This window comes from Delphinus delphis, chromosome 3 (genome assembly GCF_949987515.2).
Source record: "Delphinus delphis chromosome 3, mDelDel1.2, whole genome shotgun sequence".
Taxonomy (NCBI): Eukaryota; Metazoa; Chordata; class Mammalia; order Artiodactyla; family Delphinidae; genus Delphinus; species Delphinus delphis.
This window is the reverse complement of record NC_082685.1, coordinates 34814583-34841257: the sequence shown is the minus strand read 5'-3', so window position 1 is coordinate 34841257 and position 26675 is coordinate 34814583. Positions and strand designations below refer to the sequence as shown.

At 38.0% G+C, this 26675-nt stretch overlaps 1 protein-coding gene across 3 annotated transcripts in view; it reads left to right on the top strand.

The window, feature by feature from the left end:
- The first annotated feature begins 1835 nt into the window (after positions 1 to 1835).
- GABRG2 (gamma-aminobutyric acid type A receptor subunit gamma2) overlaps positions 1836 to 26675 on the top strand; it is a 120939-nt gene continuing 96099 nt past the window's right edge. For 2 of the 3 annotated variants that reach the window (XM_060008426.1, XM_060008424.1), the window contains exon 1: positions 1836 to 2264. In XM_060008426.1, the coding sequence (XP_059864409.1) occupies positions 2158 to 2264 (107 nt within the window). In that variant the 5' untranslated portion in view covers positions 1836 to 2157. The remainder of the gene's footprint in view (positions 2265 to 26675) is intronic. The other variant, XM_060008427.1, reaches the window with a different exon arrangement.

The following is a 26675-nucleotide window of genomic DNA, read 5'->3' as shown; positions in this document are numbered from 1 at the left end:
CAGTTACATTCCCATTTCCTCCGGCAACTGCCTGGAACAGAGCAGTGGCAACTCCATTCAGATGGGGTATGGCCACCCCGGTGTGCATGGTTTCCACCACTTTACTGTTTCACAACTAGCCCTTTTCTTTTACTTATCTCACTTGCTTGGTTTTTGTAGGCATGGGAACATGTAAGCGTTGGCCTACCAAAATATGAGAGAATGTCTTTACTGAAAACACAACAGTATACACCTATTAACAACCTAGGCTCTTTCTGTAAAAAAAAAAAAAAAAAGAAAATTATAAATATAAGGAAGGCCAAAATTCCTCACAGTGCAGTAAGGAATAAGAAAATTGAAAAAAAAAACGGATTTGCATTTGTTCTGCCTCTAATTTAATCACCAAAAAAGAAGTCAATTGGCTACTGCATGTGAATGCTGTTGTTTTAACTGGATTTTGTTCAAACGCCGTAAAATAACTGCCTAAGTTCTAAAGGCATGCAGGTTTCCAGGCGTGTCTGTTAGGGCTTTTTTGCTTCAGAATGTGTCTCCTCAGCCTCAAGGAAGCCACCAGTACTTCTCTCTGCTTTCCTTAAGTATATTTTAGGATTGTAGATGAAGTGTGCACCTACTCATCCCATGTTCTATTTCTATGCCTCCTGGACTCCTTACTCAAGTTCCCCACCTGGAAGACTTTCTTGTAGAAAAGGCACTGGTTTTGAAATGACTCCCTGCTATGTTCCAGGAAGGGATCTGATCCGTCCTCTTCACTTGTACTTCTACATGAACATCTTTGCTGTGGTCTCAATTTTGCAGGAACCTTGAAACACTCCTCCACTTTCTTCTCCATGATGAGTGAATGGGATTTCCTCTGCGATGGATGAGCTAGGTTGGCATAAAGGGATATCTCCCATGTATCAGTATCCATGGTAACATTCTAGGCAAGAAGGCAGCATACTAACACCACTCATCCACCCCAGAAATTTTCAGAATTGTCACCAAGCAGAGCAACAATAACAAAAGTCAAATCCCATAGAGCAAACAGAAATCCCTTTATATTGTTAATGTCCTCTTGACCTTCCCCTTTGTCCAACCTCCTTTCAAAGAGCAGCCCCCTATTTTGTGGTCTGTAGACTTTACTCAGGCAGCTATTTTCATGCATTTATTTTCTTCAACCTTCAAGAAGTTTGTATTTGTACATTTTCACTAAAGATGGAGAGCAGAAAAAGGAGTGAATACTGGGGATCATAGATTCTTCTTGTTTTGTAATTCTATCAATGTTTTCTCCCTTCATTAAAATTGAAAATTCACCAAATCTGTTTTCTTACGGGATGGTTTACAGAGAAACAGCCAATCCTCCCCCACCGTCTGCTCCCCCTCCCTCTACAATGTAACCATGATTTCTAATATTGCATGATTTTAAATAAGGATTCTTGGCAGATCTGAAGAGAGAAACCTTCTGTCGTTGGTGATATAGTATATGGTCTTCCTAAGCACCTCTTGTCCCCGTGAAAGCCCGTCCTTGCATACTTTTGTGGGCAATAAAGGGTTAAAAGGCGCTGGAAAGACACCACGCATGTGTTAATTCCTGCTGCAGCAGCGCGCATTGCTTCCACTTTGACCTCATAGTTAATCTGCGTGATAGTTAACTCACGCAGAGACTCGTGCATTTCTTTTAAACACACACACACACACACACACACACACACACACACACACACACACACACACACACACACACACACCTGCTGCCCTCTAAAAGAAAAATCAAAACAAATCAAATAAACAAACCTCAATTGATGGACCTGGAGGAGTATGTGTGAGCGTGGGGGGCATGAGTATGTGTACGAGTGTGCATGCGTTTCCCTTTCCCTTATTTGTCTCCTGTGCGTCTCTCCCTGTACCCTCCCCCTGCCTCAATTATATTATTCCCCGGGACTTGGAAGATGCTCCCTGAGCTGACGCTTTGATGGTATCTGCAAGCGTTTGTGCTGATCTTATTTCTGCCCCCTGAATATTAATTCCCGAAGCTGCTAGCAATACAGCTCCCCAGTGACGGGACCTACTAGAGGCAGGTGGGGGGAGCCACCATCAGTTCATAAGCATAATAATAATACAAAGGGGAGGGATTCTTCTGCAACCTAGAGGCTAGAGGCAGGGGAGAAAAAAAAAAAAGCGATGAGTTCGACAAATACATGGAGCACAGGAAGCTCAGTCTACTCGACTCCTGTATTTTCACAGAAAATGACGGTGTGGATTCTGCTCCTGCTATCGCTCTACCCGGGGTAAGATATGCCCTTTCCGGCGTCGTTTTGTTTCAGAGAGGTTGGGGGAAGGGGTGGGGACAGAGGAACTCGGGAGACCACCCAGATTTAAAAGACTCTTATAGGATTTGGGGCTTTGTAATTTAGGGGAATGTGAATATTTGGGGCGGGAAAAAGGAGGGAGGAAAGAGAAAGGTCACTTTCATTTATTTATTAATTTATTGGATTTTCTTTATTTGTTTTAGAATGGAAATGCTAACGTCATAAAGACTTTGTGTTTGGGGAGTAGCATTTTGATAGTACTGCAGTCTGATGTCTAGGTGGGCTGTGCTGATACATGCCGGCATTTGAGGCCATGTTGGAGGCGTTTGGGTGCGGGTCTGGAGGAGAAAACTGCAAATGGGGTCCTGGCGCACACCCGGGAGACGTGTGTGTGTTTGTGTGTGTGTGTGTGTGTGTGGATGGGTTCTGTTCCTGTATCCAAAGTATTGCTTGCTCCTGCACCTGGGCATTCTTAAGATCAGCCAGCCAGGTTTTCTATCCAGCCCCATTGACTTGGCAGCAGACTCCCTGGTGGGCTAACAGGGTTCAGCACCAGGGACAGCAGTCCTGTCAGGGCCAAATGGAACGAGGCTTGTCTAACCCCACGGGACAACTTTACATCTACACAGGACATCGTTATAGTATAGACAGAAGGCCGATGGAGCCGAAGAGCACTAGTGACATCTGGGGACCCTGCTCTGATTATCCCTAACCCCTCCTTGAGATAGGAGGGGCATTGCTGGGCATGGGGTAGAGAATGTAGTTAATCAGTGCATGGAGGGATATATGTCTGGAAAAGAGTTGGCTTTGCTGCAGTGTTGAAAAATATGCTGAGCCAGGGGAATGTGATGCCAAAATTGTGAAGTTATGCATTAATGTCTTAGAGCCTTGTTGCACTGAATAGAAAAGATGGGAAAAGGGGGTGGTGGATTTCCCAAAATCCTGAGCAGGTGTGTGTTGCGAAGTGTTTTGCACCTAAATTTTTTTGAACTTCCCTGCACCAAAGGTATCAAAGAACTATCCCTTCACATATAGTTCATCATTTATCCACCCACCAAAACAACCCCCCTGCCCAACACGTACCATCAGGATTTCCAGAGGTCCATTGTACTTATATTACTTGCACTCTTCTATACTGTCACTTTGAAATAAAGCTGTAAAAATATTACCCCAAATCTGCTCAAAAAGAAAGAAAGAAAGAAAAACTAGCTACAGAAGAAATCAAGCCATTGCCCTAAGGTTTTCCTGGGAGTTGACACTCTTATGTAGTAGTTGTAACAACGGGAGATAAAAGGGATGGGGGTTAAAAGATTATTTTATTTTATTGAAAATTTCTAGTTAACTTCACTGGTCCTCCATTCTCTAGGGTAGGTAATGAGGAGGTACAGATTTCAGTAAAAAAGAGACCCAAGCAAAAAAGGAGTGAAAGTCTCTCTTTGGAGTCTTTGGAGTTTCCAAGCAGAGAGAGGGGCCTGCTTAATTCTACCAGCACTTTTCATACCTCCCTGCTTTACTATAAAAATAGAATATATTTTCTTTAAGAGTGTAAGATTAAGTAGTTTTCTTAGAAGAAGGCTTTTTACCGGAAATGGTTTATGTGTAATACATTTTAGTGGAATACTGGAAAAACAGTTCTTTTAATTAAAATTTGCACACATATTTTACTATTTAATGTTGTATGTAACTCTTAATTTGTTTCAGACATTAGAGAATTTATAGTTACTTGTTGATAGGAAATATCATTCTCATGTTCTTACCATTTATGAAACCTGTGGATTAAAATCTAGTCAAGACATAGGGAAATATGTCTTTCCTTCTTACACACTTACATCCGTCTTAGTAAACAACTTTATAACTGAATAGATGAGAATATTTTTATATATTTTACTCCAATGGTCTTATTTTAACCTAAAATGTGCAATTTTATTATTTTTCCTAATACTATCATATTAAGATGTCTTCTTATTGCAACAGTCCCACCTTTTCTTTTCCAATTATCATATAAAAAGTAATACTTAGTGATACATTTTAATTTTCACTTATCATAGTAGCTTAGATGAGCTTTTTAAACAGCTCTAAATAATGGGAGTTATGTGTCATATAAACTCTCCAATAGGAGGATATTCACATTTTCTCAGTAATAACAGAATGGAGTCATTGCAGTTTGGTGCAGAGAATGTGATCAGAGTTTCAGTTTGCTGCAATCCCATTTAAAAAAAAAAAGCCATTTGAATGGCTGTATAGAGCTGGATGAAAATAGGAGCTTTGATCTCTGAAACTGATCTTGAAGAAAGATAAGTGACTAGAAAAATGTGGGATTCTGGGAGCAGTTTGAAAAAGGCTTTTTGGGTAAACAGTGGTAGTAGAACTACCTAGAAACTTGAAGGGAAATTTTTTTTAAAAAAAGAAACATTTAAATGACTTTTCATTTACATAACTCCAAAGAATATTTTTCACTCTCATTAAAATGACTAAATTCATTAGTTTGTATCTGTACAAAAGTAAAACAAAGAGGAATATGAAGCACTGAAGTGAGGATGTTAATAGCTAATATCTCTTCTTATATGTGGGACAGTTAATTTCTGAAACTCAAAACTATCTAAACTGCCACATATCTTATATACAATGCTATCATAGAAATGGTCTGGGAAACTTGCTAAACTTGTATGATTCTTGAACCATACAAGCTTGTTATTTACTATCCTTCCAAATTCTCCACTTGGTTTTATTAGAAAAAGAAAAATGAAATCACTTCCTCAGCATATTTAATTGCTTATAGACATAACATTTCAAATAGTCTACGCTGAGGCAAACATCTATCTGGAAAAAAAAAGAAAAATATTTATCACCCAGTATTTCCCAGGATCCAGCTGCCCACTACCCTCTAGACAAAATATCTGGATTGTAGGCAGGAATTTAAAAATTAGCTTTTAATTTAAATTCGTTACGTAAGTGTCTCTGATATCCTAGACTCAGTTTAGAATACCTAATCTCAAAATGATTGAATTACAGAATATTTAGTGGTAGAGGTCTCTGTTCTCCATATTTTAAAATTTGCTTCATATCAAGGATTTCTGCTCAAACTGGAAGAATGTTAAGACTGACTTTAGAGAGTTTATCTTTGTTGTAAATATTATTTTACCAGGGCTGTGGCTGCTTCTCACCATCATAACTTCGTAGTCATTCCTAGGCAGACTTTCCACAGCTTAAGTACAAGTAGGTTTTATTGGAATGACATATACTTGTTGAAGGGGAGCAGAATTTGCCAACCCAAAATATGCCTCTTTGGCATAAGGATTATTTAAGGCTGATTATTTTTAAGAAACAGCAGATACAGGTGAAGCTTAAAACTGAGTGGAAGTTACCCTTTTGTAAGAGGCATTCACATTTATAATGGAAATCTCCATGTTTAAGGGTGTCTCCCTCCCTGTACCAGAAAGAAGAGTTTGGCTAAATACCTAGAAACTTACCAATGGTGAAGGCAGGGGCTTAAATCTGCCTAACAACCGTCCCCTTGTTGACTGTGCTTTACTTAATAACCTCCCATAACTGGCTTCCCCTCTTCCCAACATCTTTTGTCTTTAGCGGGAGATGGTATTTAAGATGATGGCTTGGGCCATTTGAAGGACTTACTCAGCTTTCTGGGTATCTCCCATGTATACAGGAAATATACATGTTATTACTTTTCTGTTTTTTTTTTTTTTCTTTTCCTCTTGTGAATCTTTTTATTACAAGGATGTCTCAACCAAGAACGTAGAAGAGTAGAAGGAAAATTATTTTTCCTCCCCTACATGGTCATCCAAAGTACTTCTGCTGAATTCAGTGATCACAGAAGATTGGTAAAAAGTTATAATTAGTGCAGTTCAGGAATTGTTTGACCACCCAGGTATCAGAACAATTTAAAAATTCAGGATTTCATTTGGGATGGGCACATTACCTATTCAGGTAAATGTGAAAGAAAGAATTCATCCTCTGCTACTGGGTTAGAAGAGATCCATGTGACATCTTCAAAGTCAGAAACCAGATAGCCACAATACAATATTTTCAGATTTTCCAATCTACTTGTGTCATGTATATACATACACTGAATCAAATTTTTTAAATATATAAATATTAACATATAATAGATTTTAATTAACATATACAAAAGTTATATAATATATTTTAAATGCATAAAATATAATTATATTATACATAACATATACACACACACACACAATTTTTACTAAAATCTGCGACATAGTTGTTGTCAACCACATTCGACAGACTTGGAAACCAAGATTATAGAGATATTAAATGACTTGTTTAAAGGCAACAGATAATTAGAAGTAACATCAAATAATGATAATTATGTATGTGGATAGAAATAGAGTCCTATAATGATAGGTGTATACATTTATATATACTTCCTACCATCCTGAGGTTCCTTCCTGGGTCCCTTGGTGGGTGCTTTCCAGGAACCAGGACATGTTTCTCACTCCAGTCAGCAGCACTAATCGACCCCCCCCTCCCGCCCCTCCCCCCCCCATAGTTTGCAGTGAGTCACTGTGAGTTCCACGCATGACCTGCCAACAGTGTTGATGCAGCTGGAGCTCTCTGCCTTCTGTAGCGCCCCTCCCCCCCAACTCAGCACTTAACCCAGTACTTTTCACCACTTTGCCCCAGACCCCTTCTCCCATAGCAGGATCTCAGAAGGCCTTTCACCTCCCTCCCTTGTCTCTTGGGCCATAGCCACTCTGATCTCAGTGTATCTTTTGCTAAATACACTTTTTCTGTATAAATAAAAAATGATTTGGAGTTGTTCTCTGAAAAAATATTGTAAAATGTATACATACAAGATAATGATAACTGATTATATTTTAGATCTGTCACTGATGACTTCTGAATTTTGTGTTTTCTGTTTTGTTTTATTCCTTCTGAATTTTTTGATCAGTTTCATTTCATCAGTACTGTTTGCTCATAAGTGTAGTAACTAGACTAGATTATTAAGTTACCAGTCAATTTTAGTTTTTATAATTATCTGATTTCACCTTCATATAATAGAAGTTAGAATAGATACCTTGCATCCAATCAGCCCACTGAATAAATTAAAATGTTGAATCTATATAGTAGTGTGGTTTGAGGTCCTCAGTCCCATCAGTCACTCCATTTTCAAATTTACCTCACAATTTTGATTGAAAGCTCTAAACAGATATGCTTAGAAATAATCCACTCTTCAGTTGTTTCATGAGTTTAATAACATGTTAAATGATATTATTTAGTCCCTGGGGAAAAATACATTAAGAAAGTATATTTTCTTAATGGTTATGTGTAAATAAAGCATAGTTTAATCTGCAATTCAGTCATGACCCAGAAACTTAACTACTGCTTGTCATCCCATTTTCAAAGAAGAGAATTTGTCCTCCACTGAGAAAATTTATAGGATAATTTGCTCAATGTTGTCCGATAGTTTTCCTACAGAAATTCTATATTGAGGCAACCATTCTGAATATTAAAGTAGAAATAATGTTACTGTTTCAATATCTGGATAGCTCTATCTTCAATATATAGATATTTAAAGTTGACCTTTTTAATCACCTCAGTCAAACGAGCAAGAGCTCGATTAACTGTGGCACGTGAAAACTTAATATCAAAGTGCTTAAGTTTTAATTTCTAGAGGAATAAAAAGTTACACTTTATACAAATTAAGGCTTTATTTTTTTTTCTGAGAATGTTTTCGTGCACACTTTTATTCTCTCTATAGCTTTGTAAGTTAGATAAGGAAGATAACATTTTATATTGTCCAAGTATTCTTTTTTGTGTGTGTGTGTGTGTGGTACGTGGGCCTCTCACTGTTGTGGCCTCTCCCGTTGCGGAGCACAGGCTCCGGACGCGCAGGCTCAGCGGCCATGGCTCACGGGCCCAGCCGCTCCGCGGCATGTGGGATCCTCCCGGACTGGGGCATGAACCCGTGTCCCCTGCATCGGCAGGCGGACTCCCAACCACTGCGCCACGAGGGAAGCCCCTTGTCCAAGTCTTCTTGAATGTTGGTTGTAGAGCAAGGGTTGAGACTTCCCCAGCCATATTCCTAGTGCAATACACCACACCACTCAACAATAGTCACCCTTTTTCTTCGTAAAAGTAAGAAAATACTTGGATTGTTTTGAGGTGTAAAAGGCTTCTCCAGTTTGCTTTACTGGGAAAGTTATTTGCTATTCATTTCTTCCATATTCTAGAGAATACACATCTTTTAAAAGGAAATAAAAACCTCCTTTTAAGTTATACATTCGTGGCTTAGATAAAATTTGACTCAAAATCATATTAATCCCCACTGTATTATGAAATAAGAGGGCAAAATCTGGTAATAATTCTATATTATAAAAATCATTATGGAACTCTATAAAGTACCATGTAAATGCTAAGTAAATAGTGCTGATATTACATTCTCCACCAATTCATAAAGAAAACCATCTGAATACCAAATAACATAGTGAGGAAAATAAAGAATGCTTTTTAAGCAAAGGTCCTTTGTAATAATTGAAACCCTGCCATGAACTCAAGTATAGTAGTAGAACCAAAGTCTATGTGGTGAGACAGATAAATATCAAGTTCTGTAATTTATTTAGGCATATTTAAATAAAATGGCCAAAACAAACTGAATATAACTTTTCAGTGTTATCTTGGTAGGAAGAAATAAATGACTTACTCTTATTTATGATCTTTTGTGCAGGTTAACAGTCCCTTTATATAAACTGCTTTTGAAAACACATTTGAAATACCATAAGTGAGGGAAAAAACTCTAGATATAAACTATAGAAATGAATTAATTCTTAATTCATTAAGGGAATAGTATTGCAGCCAGGTCTGTTCTAGGAACTGGGTATATACTTATGGGGCAAAAGTCTTGATGTCCACCATCATGGAGTTTGCAGTCTCATGGGGTGGCAGGCAATGATCAAACCAATATACAAATAATTATTAAGTTTTAACTCAGGTAAATGCTACACAGGAAAGTCATATGGTGCTATGAGAGAATATAACAGCTAACTTGATGAAAGCATAGGCTAGAGAAACTGAGTGAGATCCACAAACTAGCTGAAACTGATCTACAGTCATCTAATTGGTCAGTTTTAATATTTCAACATTCTTTTCTTGGTTATAATAGTCTTTGCTGGATTTTTTGCCCTCGGTTGAAGAGGTTGTCACTTGAAAAGTGAATGGTATTTTCGGGGAAGAAAGGTGGTGAAAATTTTTTTAATGTTCTGAAAACTATTTTTCTTTACTATTTAAAAAATTATGTAATAGACAAGAACTATATTAAGGATAATTAAATAAAGTAACACATCATTTATGACATTATTTTAACACAAACTAAATTTACTAACCAATGGCCAGTTGATGGGCTTTTGCTCCACTCACCCCCATCCAGTACGTCTTCAAGTTATATATGCATAAAAGTAGATCTGTTTTCCTACCACCACCTCCAGCTGAGACATCTCTGATTCTTTGTCAATCCAATATAAATAGTCAACTACAATCAAACAGGGGGAAAAAACACATGACCATCTTAAATATAAATACCAGTTGTGAACGTCAGTTAATTTCAGACTTGGGTATAATACGATAAGAAAAATACAGTGAATATTTTGGGGATTTTAGAATTACATGCAAAATGCACTGTGTATGACCTATAAAAATGTGTACAGAAGGAGACCCGACACCTTGTGGGATCTCAGTTCCCCGACCAGGGATTGAACCCGGGCCACTGCAGTGAAAGCTTGGAATCCTAACTGTTAGGCTACCAGGGAACTCCTGCAGTGACTTTTCAATATTGATAAATTATAATCTTTCAGCAAGAGAATAGATGCTAGTAATGATATGTTAATAAATTATCAACTTTTTTTTTTAAATCTATTTTACCTATTGTGTTCCAGTATCCCCCTTCATCTTATTCTTAGAATTAGCAAGTGTGTATTTAGTTCCTTTCAACTAATCATCATTCTAAAAGCAAAGTGTCCTATACTCATACACATACACACAAATCTGCAGCTTTGGATAATGCCCTTTTTAATCTCAGAAAAGAATCCTTTTCCCATTATATTAAAGAGATTGAGTAAATATATATTCTTCTTAAATTATTCCAAAAGAAAGAACAAACACGGTATTTTAAATCTGAGGTAGTGTTCAGATATTTCCTGTTTTTAATAGAAAAGTAATTTTCCTTAGTATTTCTTAGAGGGAAAATTTAAAGTGATAATTTTTAAAGTCAATAACAACATCTCAGTGATTCCAGGTAAAAATTATCATTTAACTAAATTACCTCCTTTTAACTTAACTTTATTAATAAAAATCTGCATTCTTTATTTTAAAATTAATTCGTAATTTTAAAATTCTTAAATTTTAAAATTCAACAATTTTCAGAAAAAAATTGTTGAATTTTAAAAAAGTGTACATTTGAAATTGATTATTCTTCATTAAATTCCACAACAAATTATTTAATTAATTACTTAAATTATTTAAATAATTACTTCATAACCTTCATAAACCCATACTTTATTAATCAAATTATTAGAAATTATAAAAATTTAGACACTTTTAGTTTATTCTACATCCAGGTAAATTTTTCATTATTTTATTTTTTACTTTTTATTTTGTTTTATATTGGAGTATCATTGATTAACAATGTTATGTTTTAGGTGTACAGCAAAGTGATTTAGTTATACATATGTAAGTATCTATTCTTCTTCAAATTCTTTTCCCATTTAGGTTATTATAGAATATTGAGCAGAGTTCCCTGTGCCATGCAGTAGGTCCTTGTTGGTTATCTATTTTAAATATAGCAGTGTGTACGTGTCAATCCCAAACTCCCTATCTATCCCTCCCCCTCCCCTTCCCCCCTAGTAGCCATAACTTTGTTCTCTAAGTCTGTGAGTCTGTTTTTTGTAAATAAGTTCATTTGTATCATTTGTTTTTAGATTCTGCATATAAGTAATAGCATATGATATTTGTCTTTGTCTGATTTACTTTGCTTAGTATGATAATCTCCAAGTCCATATATGTTGCTATAAATACCATTATTTCATTTTTTTAATGGCTGAGTAATATTCCATTGTATATACGTACCACATCTTCTTTATCCATTCATCTGTCAATGGACATTTAAGTTGCTTCTGTGTCTTGGCTATTGTAAACAGTGCTGCAGTGAACACGGGGGTGCACGTATCCTTTCAAACCATGTTTTTTCCAGATACATGCCCAGGAGTGGGATTGCTAGATCATAAGGTAGTTCTGTTTTTAGTTTTTAGGAACCTCCATACTGTTCTCCATAGTGGCCGCACCAACTTACATTCCCACCAACAGTGTGGGAAGGTTCCCTTTTCTCCACACCCTCTAGATCATTTATTGTTTGTTGATTTTTTGATGATGGCCATTCTGACCCGTGTGAGGTGATATCTCATTGTATTGATGGTTTTGATTTGCATTTCTCTAATAATTGGCGATGTTGAGAATTTTTCATGTGCCTCTTGGCCATCTGTATGACTTCTTTGGAAAAAATGTCTATTTAGGTCTTCTGTCCCCTTTTTTTATTGCGTTGTTTGTTTTTTTGATTTTGAGCGGCATGAGCTGTTTGTATATTTTAGAGATTAATCCCTTGTCGGTCGCATCATTAGCAAATGTTTTCTCGCATTCTGTAGGTTGTCTTTTCATTTTGTTTGTGGTTTCCTTTGCTGTGCAAAAGTTTTTGAGTTTCATTAGGTCCCATTTGTTTATTTTTGTTTTTATTTTCATTACTCTAGGAGATGGATCGAAAAAGATATTGCTGCAACTTATGTCAGAGTGCTCTGCCTGTGTTTTCCTCTAAGAGTTTTATAGTATCTAGTCTTACATTTAGGTCTTTAATCCATTTGGAGTTTATTTTTGTGTATGGTATAATTTATAAACTAAATTATCTTTGGGAAATCCCTTAACCCTATAAGCACCATTTGTTTTATATCTGTAAGACATTTAATTGATATTGGTATATTGTAGTATGTAATGTTCACCCCTAAAAATGTGGAGAGTGAATAACAGAAATACAGCCATGTTTAAATGTTGTTAATTTAAAAATCTTTAATTTTATGCCTTCTATTATAAAATGATACTTAAAATATGCCCGAATTTTCCGGTAACTGATTTATTGAAAATGCTGGATATAGATAGCTATGGTCTAGAAATTATGATTCTCTTTAAACGTCATCTATTGAATCTCTCTTCCCCACATCTGGACAATACCTAACGTAAAAGCAATGGATTTTCCATTCATTTTAGAGTTTATAATGATCTCATTTTCAGGTGTTAAAGTCTCATCTAAATTGATCCTTCAAACTCTCACTCACTTTAAATTTTTTTCTGTTCTCTGATCAGCCCTGACCTAAGATTTCTGCTGCCTGCCTGACACTATTTCTTCATTTTTTTGTTAGGCTCCTCTTCTCTTTTTATTATGCTGCTTTTGGCTTGTTCAAGATTAGAGTGGAGGGAGGAAGGGCAGTTACCTTTGCGGAAAGATCTTATTGTTCTCTGGGTGAAAAACGCCTAAATGTTTAGTCATTCTTTCATGGGGGGTTGGATGGATTCTGTGGAGCTAACCCTCTTCCTCCTTCCTCCTCCTGGGGACCTTTAGAATTGCACTGTTCCCTGACATGGGTCATGCTGTATGAGGGCTTGATGTTTTATGACAGGCCCTCAGCTCCACTCTAAAGACACATCTACCCTGACCTTCTACTAGCATTTTCTTGCCAAATAGACTGTTTTTCTGGCATCCATTTAGCTCAGGAGGAATGAATGAATGAAAAACAAACTCAGGAAAATTGCTTGTCAGCTTCAGAAAGTGAAGGTCCTTTCCTCACTCAGATTCACTATTGGGATTGTTCAAGCCAGCCTATCACCTTTAGACTTTTCCAGGAAAAAGTCAGGCTACGTTAGTCATTTGCACTGCTTAAATTAGAGACCACAGGCCAAATTTTGCTAAGAATTCTCTATCTACCCTGTGTTCAAACAGCATTAAGAAGCAGATATGTAAGTTTTCTGTTTTGGGTAGAGATAGTAGTTACCCCTGTTAGTCTCCCCTAAATGGTAGACATCAATGAGTGGGTTTCTTGACTTTGTTTTCTAGTTGCCTTGAGGTAGAGGTGGAACATGTATCACTGTGAGGAGGGGATATGAAACTGCACCGTTCTTTCTACACTTAGGCCAATAAACTTTTTCCATAAGAACTGCTCTCTTATTGAATCCTTAGACTTCTATTTTACAGCCCCAAAGTGGGTGAAGGAAAAAGAACCCAGGACTGGTTTTTGGCCTTCTCTAGCAAGTTCTGCCTCTTCTTGGCAGCCTACCACATTTGTGTTAAATGAGAATATAACACTTCTCACTTATTTTTCTCAGTGCTGGGACATCAGTTATGATAACAATGGGGAAAGTATATTTAATATTACGTTACCCGTGCAATTCATTTCTTCCTGATATCCACTAGTTAATTCACCTTCTTCAAATCTTTGCTCAAATATTGCCTTCTCAGTGCCTACACTGATTACTCAATGTAATACTGCAAATGTCCCTCAACCCTATACTCACAATTCCATTATTCTCTTCTGTGTTTTACCTTTCGTTAGTCTTCAGTAATTAAGTAGAAAATTTTTTATTATGTAGCTTACTGATTTATTATTTTCTGTCTTCTTCAGCTAGAATTCTGGGTTAATGAGAGCAGAGATGCTGTTTCTTCCACTGTTATACTCCAGGCTTTTAGAGAAGTGTCTTGCTTCTAATAGATGTTCAATAATTACTGTTTAATTAAATAATAAAAACTGCATCTCCTTTTCCCTGAAATTTATCTTCTCTTAAAAAAGGAAAAAAAGGTACTTCCCTGGTGGCACAGTGGTTAAGAATCCGCCTGCCAATGCAGGGGACACGGGTTCGAGCCCTGGTCCGAGAATATCCCACATGCCGCGGAGCAACTAAGCCCATGTGCCACAACTACTGAGCCTGCGCTCTAGAGCCCGCGAGCTACAACTACTGAGCCCACGTGCTGCAACTACTGAAGCACATGCGCCTAGAGCCTGTGCTATGCAACAAAGACAAGCCACCACAATGAGAAGCCTGCACACCGCAATGAAGAGTAGCCCCTGCTCGCCGCAACTAGAGAAAGCCCATGCTCAGCAATGAAGATCCAACACAGCCCCAAAAATATAAATAAATAAATAAATAAATTTTTAAAAAAAGGAAAAGAGAATCTTTTCCATAGTACCTCACTCTAAGTTCAGCATATATGGCTGGTGACCAAAACAAAAAATACAAACAAATCCTACAGAATCGTGTAGTCCTTAAGAGTATAAGCTATGGAGCCATACTTGACCAGGATTCATATTTCTACCCTTGACATTTACTACTTGATGGCCCTCAGTAAATTTATTAACTGCATTCATCCTTAGTATCTTCATATAAAAAAAAGGAAGATAATAATTCTTCAAAAGCTACTTTTGAGTAGCAATTGACATAATACATAGTACATGGCACATAGTAAACTTCTCTTACATGTTGTTTTTGTTTTTGTTACTACCTCAGGGTCATTATTTATTTCCTGGGGATATTCCTAGAGACACAAATAGTCTCTCCACCCCTGTTAAATGCTAAATTTGGGTAAAGTACAGGAGAGGGGTTTCTTAATAAAAATTCAGTAATTCTCTAGTCCCCTGTCTTAATTTGTGTAAGATGAGGAAATTGGATAAAGGTCCATAAGTTTCTGGAATGACTATACTGTTCATTCATTTTAGATCAATACTAAAAACTTGATAGAATTCCTAACACGTGTGGATTAGGTCCCAATAACAATAAAATATGTGGTGACACATGGGACTTCTTCCTGAAGACAGCTTCTTTAACTATATGCAAAAAAAGAGAGAACTGGTATTTTTCTATTCAAGGTCATAACTGAGTCTTCATTTTTTGTGTGTGCCTTATGGATCTGATAATAGAGTGAAATCCAACATCCTCTGTCACCTAGGTTACTGCATCAGCCACCTAAAGTACCTTTCTGATGCCAGTTTTGCTACCTTCTGATTTATTCACCACATAGCAGAGAGACTTTTTTCCTAACAAATATTTTCCTAAATAAGGACATAATTTAGATTCAATAACTGTTGAGTGTTTAAGTGTAGCGTTAGATAAAATCTTTTCCAAATGTGTACACCGGTATCACCACCACCCATATGTATATATACATACATATATTAGTTTCCAATATATATTGGTTTCCATCACACTTGGAGGTTTTCTTCTGCCCTTTCCAATTAATCACCCTTCTAGGCACCTGCCTTCTCCTTGACTTCAGACTATAAGTAATCTCCCAAGCACATTCTTAATAGATGTTTAAGTATCAATGAAATATTTCAGAAAAATGAAGATGTACATAAAGCAGAAGTTTCAAGATAGCAGTTATACACTCTGACTCAGGTGACCTCAGTAGTGTCCTTCTGAATTGCTATCTTGTGAATCACATTTTGTTTAATCCCCAGTGACTGTGTTCCTGGCACTATGCAACATGCAGAAGCTATAGCATTGAACAAGGCAAACACAGTCCTTGTACTTGTGGAATGTATATTTTAGAATAAAGACATGCTTTTAAAAACATAATACTACATTATATATATCATATATTATAACCATACTTTGATATATATTCTTATAGACAGTATTCTACATATATATTGATTTGTTTCACTTATTGCCTCTGATCTAAGTAAATTTGTGTAACCAGATAGACATTTTACACTCAACCATTTTTTAAATCCACATATCCATGTGATTCTGTCCATTTTCCCCTTGAAACTGGCTAACATGGGATATCATTTGACTCTTGTTGAGCTTTCAAGCACTATGTTAAATGCAGAATGAAAATAAATGTAAAGTAGACAAATTTCCTCCTTCCTATGAAGGAAGACAAATTTCCTATGAAGGCTTCCTGCCTTTCTGCCATAAATAAATAGGTATTGCATTCCTAATACTTGTTTGGCACTGTACTAGGGACTGGAGATAAAACAGGAAGAAATACAGACATCTTAATCCTCTTAGACATTGCAGTCTAGGGACAGGCAGATAGTAAACAAACAAATTTCAAATTGTGGTAAATGTTGAATAACTAAAAGATGTGCTCTGATGGAGAAAAGAAAAAAATTGTTTTAGATAGAATACTCAGGAAAGGCCACTCTGAGTAATGGATAAGAAGTTGAGATTATAAGAGTATTAAAAAAATTCAGCCATGAAAAGATTGAAGGGAAGACCTCTCTCATTATAGGTAACAGCAGATTGCAAGGGCCCTGAATGGAGAAAAAACTTGGTGTGGTTTAGGAACTAAAATTAGCCCACATGGCTGGAGGACAGTGATCATGGATGAAAAAGTCAGGATATAGGATTTGGGAGTCAGAAAGCTGCTTCCTGTGGTACAACTTTGAGGCCATAGTGAATATTTTGAATTCTGGGAAATACTTCATATAATACCATCAGTTTTATTCTTTTTTTTTTTTTTGCGGTACGCGAGCCTCTCACTGTTGTGGCCTCTCCCGTTGCGGAGCACAGGCTCCGGACGCGCAAGCCCAGCGGCCATGGCTCACGGGCCCAGCCGCTCCGCGCAGCATGTGGGATCTTCCCAGACCGGGGCACGAACCCGCGTCCCTTGCATCGGCAGGTGGACTCTCAACCACTGCGCCACCAGGGAAGCCCAATCAGAAGTTTCTTAATGGTTATGAGATCTGCTTTGATATTACTTGTGATCATGTACCTGAGGATATCGGAAAGAGTGGAAAGAATAATGATAGGGAAGATGCAGGGAGAAGCATGGATTCTGTGGGAGCTCCTTTTTTAATTTGTGCAATAGGTTTGCAGTCTCTTGAAAAAGGTAAAAATATACTACTGAGAAAAGACAGTAAGTTGTTATTCCCTTAAGGTATTTTCTTTGTAATATGAATTCTTTATCATTTAGAGCATTTAAGCTATCGTGTGACAGGGATCTAAATTTGCAAAAATATGAATGACACAAACTGACCTTTTTTCTATTATACAAACTTTTAGTTTTTTTTATGAAACCAGCATGCTGATTTAAAACACCCTTAAACTTCAGGTGAAGTTAAGATGTTTTCAAATCCATTGGGATTTTTTTTTTTACATTGTTCCAGAATTCTAAGAACAAAAGTAATTTTGGACTTTCTAAAATACATCCATAGAATACTTACTTATGCTCACTGCCAGCACAGAACTTTTTAAAAAACATCTACCATATTTTCATAGGAAAAAAAAGTAATAATTCCAAGTGCTGAGAATGGTGTTTAGCTCATAGGAGATATCTGTGAATAATCACAAGTGAGTGAATAAATACACAACTTCTATGATCTGGAGTATTCATAATTCTTAGTTACGTAAATTTATGTAGAGATAAAGATGGACTATTGATATAATGAAGGTAGAGGGAATGAGGAGGAAGAAAAATGAGGGCAACAAAACTGAAACATAAGACTTGATTTACTTTTTCAAGTGATTGATAACACACTGATTTTCAGAAAATGTTTTATCCAGGAAGAGTCAAATAATGAAAACTTAAGAATAATCTTCTAAAAGTGGCCACACCACAGGAACAAATGTCAAATTTGTATGACTTGAACTTAAAGACTACAGCATGATCTTCTAGAAAAAAAACAAGGGAAAAGAAAAGAAAAAATGTAGAGAAAGAAAAATTCCCAGAATCATGGTCACTCAGATGGACACATATTGATAAAATTCCTACATGAAAATGAAAATTCAGTCAGCCACCTGACCAAATTTGTTCCATAGTTTCAAATGTCTGTATTTTAGCAAAATCAGAATATTTCATTTCTTGCTATGATAGACTATAGTGATGTGAATTTTCAATACATCTAAAGTTCACTTGAGTTTGATACACTTGAATATACATCTGAATATATGTTGATATTGCATGCAATATAATCAGGCTTCATTTTTATAAACTGGCTCTCGATGACCTTTCTACTAAATTTGGAACAGTTTGACCTCTTGTTCATGGACTATGAGAAAATACACATTTGTTCTCTTACCCACCTGTTGCTCCCTTGTAAATAAGTGGACAATTTTGCATGTTTATATATATTACCTTCTATTTTGCTCGAAGAGGAATGAAAAGTTTTATAATTTCCTCAAAACATTTTATGCTCTAGAGAAAAATATTATTCTTACCATAGAAGTTGAGTTTTGGAACTGATTACAGAGGCATGCTGATAGAAATAACCTTCATTCATATCAAGTTGGAGGTGCTGGCAAACAGATGAGTCATGTTCTACCATGTGACAATGTTTTTCTTATTGCCTTGTGCTGTTAATAAGTGTTGCATTTTTTCTAGGTATTCAGATATTTGTTTGTCTCTCCAAATAGATGAGAGGTGTTTTGATATCAGCATTGTACTTTGCACATCTTTCCATCTGCAACTGTACTTGAACAAAAGAGTCTCATATACAGGCTAATTAACTGAAGGAATGAGGAAGCTAGATTCACAAGGCATTGTTCCCCCGATTCAACCACCTTCATGATTTTTGCCACATCTAAGTGACACTTGGTTATTTTTTTACTTAATATTTTTCATAAACCAATGTCTTTTTTTTTAATTAATTAGTTTTTTTGGCCGTGCCATGCAGCCTGTGTGGGATCTTAGTTCCCTGGCCAGGGATCGAACCCATGACCCCTGCAGTGGAAGCATGGAGTAGTCTTCACCACTGGACTGCCAGGGAAGTCCCAGCCAATGTCTTTTAAATCTAATTATTTTATTTAATAAACTTAAAAGTAATTAAGCCCAGAAAATCAGTTTCATTTTTCATAACAGAAGAAAACTGCAAAGTAAATACAGTGAAGCCAGAACAATGTTATCAAGTTTCAGTTATACATTATTGTCTACCAGAGGTGCTAAGTTTGTTGTTGTTCTTCTTTAGAAAGTAGGTTAGCGAATTGGAGAACATGGTTGTAACTAAGACTTTGTCTTTAATATGATTGGATGAGCGGAAAGAAAATTTAAAAGAGAAAAACTTTCTAATTATGAATTTCAATGTGTTTTAATGCTATGCATATGTGACACTTAAAATTGTCTTGGGTACTAGCATCAGGTGTCCCAGACTTTGGGAAGCACTGATATGAAGTTATCTTAATAGGACATAGGCTCTTAATTGCAAATGATGCTAATTTGAATTTCCAGTATACCTTGAAACACTATAGTAAGTAACATTTATTTGACTCGCTTGAAAGCAGTTACCAACGTGCTATTTATTCAGAAAAGAAAGTTCAAGCAACTGAGTCATGTTTTCTTGCAGTAACTCTTCATCCTGGCTACACCTTAGATTTAGCTGAATATCAATGGCTTGGTCTAATCCTAGTCTAATTAAATTAGTAACTTAAGAGGTAAGCCTTCAGCACTGGAATTTTTTTTTTTTTTTTTTTTTTTTTTTTTTTTTTTGGTGGTACGCGGGCCTCTCACGTGGGATCCTCCCGGACTGGGGCACGAACCCGTGTCCCCTGCATCGGCAGGCGGACTCTCGATCACTGCGCCACCAGGGAAGCCCTGGTATTATTATTATTAGTTTTTAAAAGCCCTCTAGGTAATTTTAACATGCAGCCAGGGTAAGAACAACTGGTCTGTATCCAGCATCAGACATTCAGTGTGTGCTGGACATTGTACATTCTTAGTGAATGATAGTAATCATATAAATGAAGAAATTCAAAGTATTTCCTTTTTGGACTATTTCTCGATGGTAAATAATTATATTCTTCTCTGACAGTAGCTTTATGTTTTGCATATCTTCTGTGGTTAAAATTGGTCTTGGATGTCAATAGTCAGAAAGTAGCAAGAGGGCTTCCCTGATGGCTTAGTGGTTAAGAATTCATCTGCCAATACAGGAGACACAGGTTTGAGTCCTGGTCCGGAAAGATCCCACATGCCGCGGAGCAACTAAGCCCGTGCGCCACAGCTACAGAGCCTGCGCTCTAGAGCCCACGAGCCAGAACTACTGAGCCCATGTGCCACAACTACTGAAGCCCGTGCACCTAGAGCCCATGAAGGCAACAAAAAAAGCCACCATAATGAGAGGCCTGCGCATTGCAACAAAGTGTAGCCCGCAACTAGAGAAAGCCAGCACTCAGCACCGAAGACCCAACACAGCCATAAATAAATACGTAGATATAGATAGATAGATAGATAGATAGATAGATAGATAGATAGATAGCAAGATATGCAAACTTCATTTGTGTTTCTAGAGTGAGAGAGAGCAGCCCCAAAAGCTGTGCTGGCTACTTTGTCACCGTGTTGTAATAGTTCCACAACAGTGCAAGTACAGTATCTAAGTTCTGTTATCTTGTAGAAAAAAAAATTACTGCATGAGACCAACATACTTGGGGCCCCAATTCAGGTAACTGCCTTCTAAAAATTCTACTTTGGTGTACAGTGTACAAGGTGAGTTGTCTCAGTTTCCTCAGGATAATTCAGATTTTGAAGCCATGTACGCTTTACCACTTCCTACCTGTGGCAGAGTGTACACAAGCAAAAAATTGAGAATATTTTTCCTTCTAGTGTATTTTTCATTTCAGTTATTGTAGTCTTCATCTCTGTTTGTTCTGCATATTTTCTAACTCTTTGTTAAAAGCTAACTTCCCGCTCTATGCATCCATTCTCTTCCTGAGTTCTTTGATCATCTTTTTTTTTTTTTCTTTAGATACCTGCTCCTTTTAATCACAAAATAACACAGTTCTCAGTTTCGTTTCTGCTTTATTCAATTCCAACTGTAGCCTTTTTAACAAACCATTTTCCTATTAACTGAACTGTAAAAAATACAACCAAGCTTGTGCTTATTAAATATACATGTATATAAAAAACATACAAAAAGTACAAGATTGATTACGTTAGGAAACTTTTACAGTGTTAAGAATCCTGTTTTTCCCTAAATCTTTAGTAAAGGGCCAAAGGTCACATCTCTCTGTGCACAAAAACTCAATGTGACTGAACTCCTGAATTCAGTATCTAGGCATGCTATGCACAGAATTAACTTTAATATGCAGTCCTTAAAAGGAAAAAAAAAAAAAGTAACCAAAACACACCACAGGACAAAAAATTCTTCTTAAATCAAATTCTGTTTGTGAATTCAGCAAAATAATTTCTATAAAATAAAACAAAAATATTTAACTAGAATAGGGTGGACTGTATCTATTTGAAGGGGTATTTGGTTTTTAGACAGGTTGAGAATTGGTAACTTGAATGTGTGTAATTTTTTGGAACCTGTCTTTGATCATCTTTAGATCATTACTCTGAACACTTTCTCAGGTAGACTGCCTATCTCCACTTCGCTTCTTCTTCTGGGGTTTTGTCTTATTCCTTCATCTGGAATATGTTCCTCTGATGTCTCATTTTGCCTAAGTTGCTATTTGTATTTTTATGTCTGTGGTAGATTAGTTATGTTTCTGTAGGAGGCGTCCTATGAGTCCTAGCAGTACACTCCCCTCTCAGCACCCAAACTATACGCTCTGGTGGTTCCCCCTAAGAGGGCTGCTTGGGTCCTTCTCCTGTGGCAGGCTGACTATGTGGGCTGTCTTGTAGGCTTGGTTGGTCCCTAGTCTGGTTGGTTGCCAGGCCCTGCCTTGCGTGGATGCTGCCGGCTGCTGTTTAGTGGGGCCTGGTCACGTGGTGGCTGATTGAGGAACCCTAGGGGGCCACAGGGCTAGTGCTGGCTCACTGGTAGGCAGAGTCAGGGTGTCAGAGATTCTGGGGCCATTGCCTACCCACTGGCAGGTGAAGCCAGGTCCTGGGGTTAGTGCTGGACTTCTGGCAGGCAGAGCTGGTTCCTGGAATCTGGCTGCAGGGCCCAGGGGTCCCAGAGCTCATTTCAGATCTTTGGTAGTAGGTGCGGTTTCTGACACACACAGCTGGGGTGTCCTGAAGGTTGCGTTGGCCTGCTAGTGGGCAGAGCCAGGGCCCAGCTGGTCCCAGGGTAGGGTCTGAACTGTATTGTAGGATCATAATTTTCTTACTTCTGGTGTCTGCCCCCTGGCAGGTAAGGTTGATCTAGAGGCTTGTGCAGGCTTCCTGGCAGGAGGTGCCAGTGCCTGCCCACTGGTGGGTAGAGCTGGGTCTTGGCCCTCTAGTGACCTGTGCCCATGTCTAGGGGGCGTGTCTAGAGGTGGATGTGGGCTCTTTAGTCTTTAGGTAGCCTGTCTGCCACTGGTGGGGCTGTGTTCCCACCCAGTTAGTTGTTTGGCCTGAGGCGTTACAGCACTAGCACTTATAGGTTCCTGGATAGGGCCAGGTCTTGGTGCCAATGAGCTGTCGCAGCTGCTGTGTTCCCCAATACATCTGATGTCAGTGTCTATGTCCCCAGGGTGAGCCACAGCACCCCCTTCCCCCCAGGAGACTTTCCAAGACCAGCAGGTTAGGTCTGGCCCACAGTGCTCTCAAATTACTGCTTCTGTCCTGGGTCTCAGTGTGCATCAGGTTTAGTGTGCCCCTTTAAGAGTAAAGTCTCTGTTTCCTCCAGTCTTGTGGGGCTCCTGCAAAGCCCTGCTGGCTTTCAAAGCCAAATGCTCTGGGGGCTCATCTTCCAGCTACCAGACCCCTGGGCTGGGGAGCCTGACGTGGGGCTCAGAACTCTCACTTCTGTGGAAGAACCTCTGCAATATAATTTTTCTCCACTTCGTGGGTCGCCCAACTAGGGGGTATATGATTTGATTATACTGCCAGTCCTCCCCCCGACCTGTCTCATTGTGGTTCCTTCTTTATGTCTTTAGTTGGAGAAGGTCTTTTCTGGTAGGTTCCAGTCTTTTTCATCGATGGTTGTTCTGCAGATAGTTATGATTTTGGTGTGCTCGTGAGAGGAGGTGAGCCCAGGGTATTTCTACTCTGCCATCTTGGCTGCTCTCTGAGATTATTATTTTTTATCATTTTGTAAATTATCACATAAAAGTGCTTTATAAGTAAAGGAATAAATTAAGAATGTGTCAGTTTAACAATCATTATTGTCATTACCAAAACGTATTATTATTTATGACATAAGAATTCCTGTATCCATTGATATGTCTTTCTTACCACAGTTTAGCATCAACACTTTTATTTTTATTCTGACAGCCATAGACAGTTAACATGACTTTAGAATTGCTTTCTTGGGTTAACCTTGGCCTTTTTTCCTTTTTAACCTCCCTAAATATCAATATTTTCAATATATGTTATTTGAGTTTTCATATGCAAGGAATCGATGGCATTTAATGACGAGAGAGTGATGACGATTGCTGGATGGCGTTTTATATAGGCAGTTCATTTTAATATTACCTATAACTGTGACATACGCACATTTGTAAAGAGTGAGTTTTACCAAGTTAATTTTCACAAATATTGAACCTTTAAAAATAATCTATACTCTGACTGATTCATTCAGTATTTTGAAAAAGTATTCATTGGGTGTTTTGTCAAGCACCAGACACTTGCAAAGTTTTGGGAAACAACACTGTTGAAGACATATTTCTTGTTGAAGACAGATATTTCTTGCCTATTATTTTGCTATTAACATTCAAGTCTAAACCAAAATTTTAAACACTCTTTTTGTTGTTATTGTGAAATAAAATGTATACGAAGTATATAAGTACATAAATATGGACCAGTGCATTGTCATTAATTGAAATAAAAAACCATGTTACCACCCACCATTTCTGGAAATAAATATTGCCAACACCCCAGAAGACATCCTCAACTCCCTGCTGATTTCTATCTACTTTCTTCTCCCTCAAAGTAATCACTGTTCTGACTTGGACCTCCATAGTTGAATTTTACCTGATACTAAATTTTATACAAACAGAAACACAGCGTCTGTGTGTGTGTCTTGGGTGTATGTGTTGCATCTTTTGCTCAAATGCTTATTTTTCAGATTTATGTTGCTGCACGTAGTGGTAGTTCACTAGTTGGTATTGTTGTATAGTGTTTCATTATGTAAATATGCCATAATTTATTTATTCATTCTACTATTGATTTAGGTTATATAGATTTGTATTACCAATAATGCAACTGTGAACATTCTTGTACATGTCTTGGGGTAGATGTGTGCGTGCATTTCTTTTCGGAATAAATCTAGGGATGCACTTGCTGGTTAATAGGATACACAGGTGTTCATCATTAGAATATAATGCCAAAATGTTTTCCTTCCAGCAGTGTATGAATGCTAGCCACTCCACATTCTCCCTCTTTTATTTATGAGTGAGTTAAAACAAATACACAACAACAGCAACAGCAAATGCAGTGAGGGCACTAACTGTAGGAAAATGGACTTCAATGATATGCCTAGAACATGACCTGATATGTTTTTTTCCTATTTACACCCTCTGTTCCTAGTGACTGCTGTGGTTCTCTTCTCCACATTTTCCCTCCTTATCTTAAATATCCCAGTTTTCATTTGCTCTCTGTGAAGTCCTCATGCTTTTGGGGATGTCGATTTCATCTTTGACACTAGTGGTAGGATATATAATTATACTAAAATAATGAACAGAGTCCCACCCTCTAGCTATAGACATGGCTTCATATGTATGAATTCATATGTATTCAGGCCACTGATTCACAAAATGAGACCCTCTGGGAACTTTTAGAAAAGTAAATTGGAAGAGTTTATCTCTGTTTTCATGGATATAAACAAGGAAGCATAGAGGTAAGGAGTTGTTGCTAGCATCTTGTGACTGTACATTCAAGCCATCTTTGGGTTGAGGGTGATAGCATGGTGGACAGAAGGGTGAGACAGAAAGAGTCTGAGGTTTTTTTTTTTTTTTGCTATACGTGGACCTCTCACTGTTGTGGTCTCTCCCGCTGCGGAGCACAGGCTCCGGACCGGCAGGCCCAACGGCCATGGCTCACGGGCCCAGCCGCTCCGCGGCATGTGGGATCCTCGCAGACCAGGGCACGAACCCGCGTCCCCTGCATCGGCGGGCGGACTCTCAACCACTGCGCCACCAGGGAAGCCCAAGAGTCTGAGTTTTTAAATACATAGTTGAGAAGCTGAATCAAAGCACCATGAGGCTTATCCTACATTAAGCTTTAAAGTTATATATCCCTCCCAATTTAGTTTGAATGTTTTGATACTTGCAAAAAAAATTCATCTTAGCTAATAAACCCCCAGAGAAATTGATTTGATACGGGTCATTGGCGATTGCTAATAAACTGTTTGCATTTCATACATAGGAATATATAATCTGATAATTGACTCAGTCAAATAAACACACTTACCAACAGCTGTTGACCTAATTATCAAAAAATTGAACGAGGGGGCTTCCCTGGTGGCGCAGTGGTTGGGAGTCCGCCTGCCGATGTGGGGGACATGGGTTCGTGCCCCGGTCTGGGAGGATCCCTCGTGCCGCGGGGCAGCTGGGCCTGTGGGCCGTGGCCACTGGGCCTGCGCGTCTGGAGCCTGTGTTCCGCAATGGGAGAGGCTGGAACAGTGAGAGGCCCGCGTAACGCAAAAAAAAAAAAAAAAAAAAAAAAAAAAAAATTGAACGAGGTGTGAGCTAAGGGGATCATTGTAGGCAGAATAATTCACGCAGAATCGATAGTTAGAATTTACCCCCCCCTGCCCTCTACCCTCTGTGCATGTACACACTGACATACTCACCTGTGTGTAGAGCACCCTTCCCAACAAGTTCTGCACAGGTTCTTACATGTCCTTAATAGGGGATAATAGAATCCCATAGGCCACTAAAGGCTGTGTATGAAAGAGTAACTTGTGCCCCAGTGCTCCTACTCACTAAACCACAGTGTTTCTCAGGAATCCCTGGTCCTCCAGGACAGTACAGAGGACGTCTCCTCCTCCCATGATCAGATTGTAAGTCCCCTGTGCCCTCCGAGGATATATACTCACCTAGCATAGCTGTTCCTATACTTTATACCAAAGTCCACCTTTTGCTGTGCCTGGAAGACATTCTTTGAAATGAACTAGCTTATGCCTTACCCTTGCAGTGTGCATTGCTTTCCAAGTCATGAAAGAGTTTAAGTGAGGCAGCTGAACACATCCATTAAGTTAAATTACAAGCTCTGCTTCTATTCCTCAGTGTGGGGAGATCAAATCATTGGTATCTGCAGTGGCAAGTTTATGAAATTTGAATGTTATTAACTTTGTGCTGAAGGTGCCTTACTTTTATTGAACTCAGGCATAAACTAATTTATTGTCCTAAGGGAAAATGAGCTTGAGCAGCCATTTGGTTTAGATGATCTTATTTTTTTGATGAATGTACAGTCACAGATTCTTTGGTCCCATTTCTTTTTTCAAAGCCTAGCAGCATAATGGTTAAACATTTTGGTTTTGGCAAACTAAAATGACTATTGGTAAATATCATCGT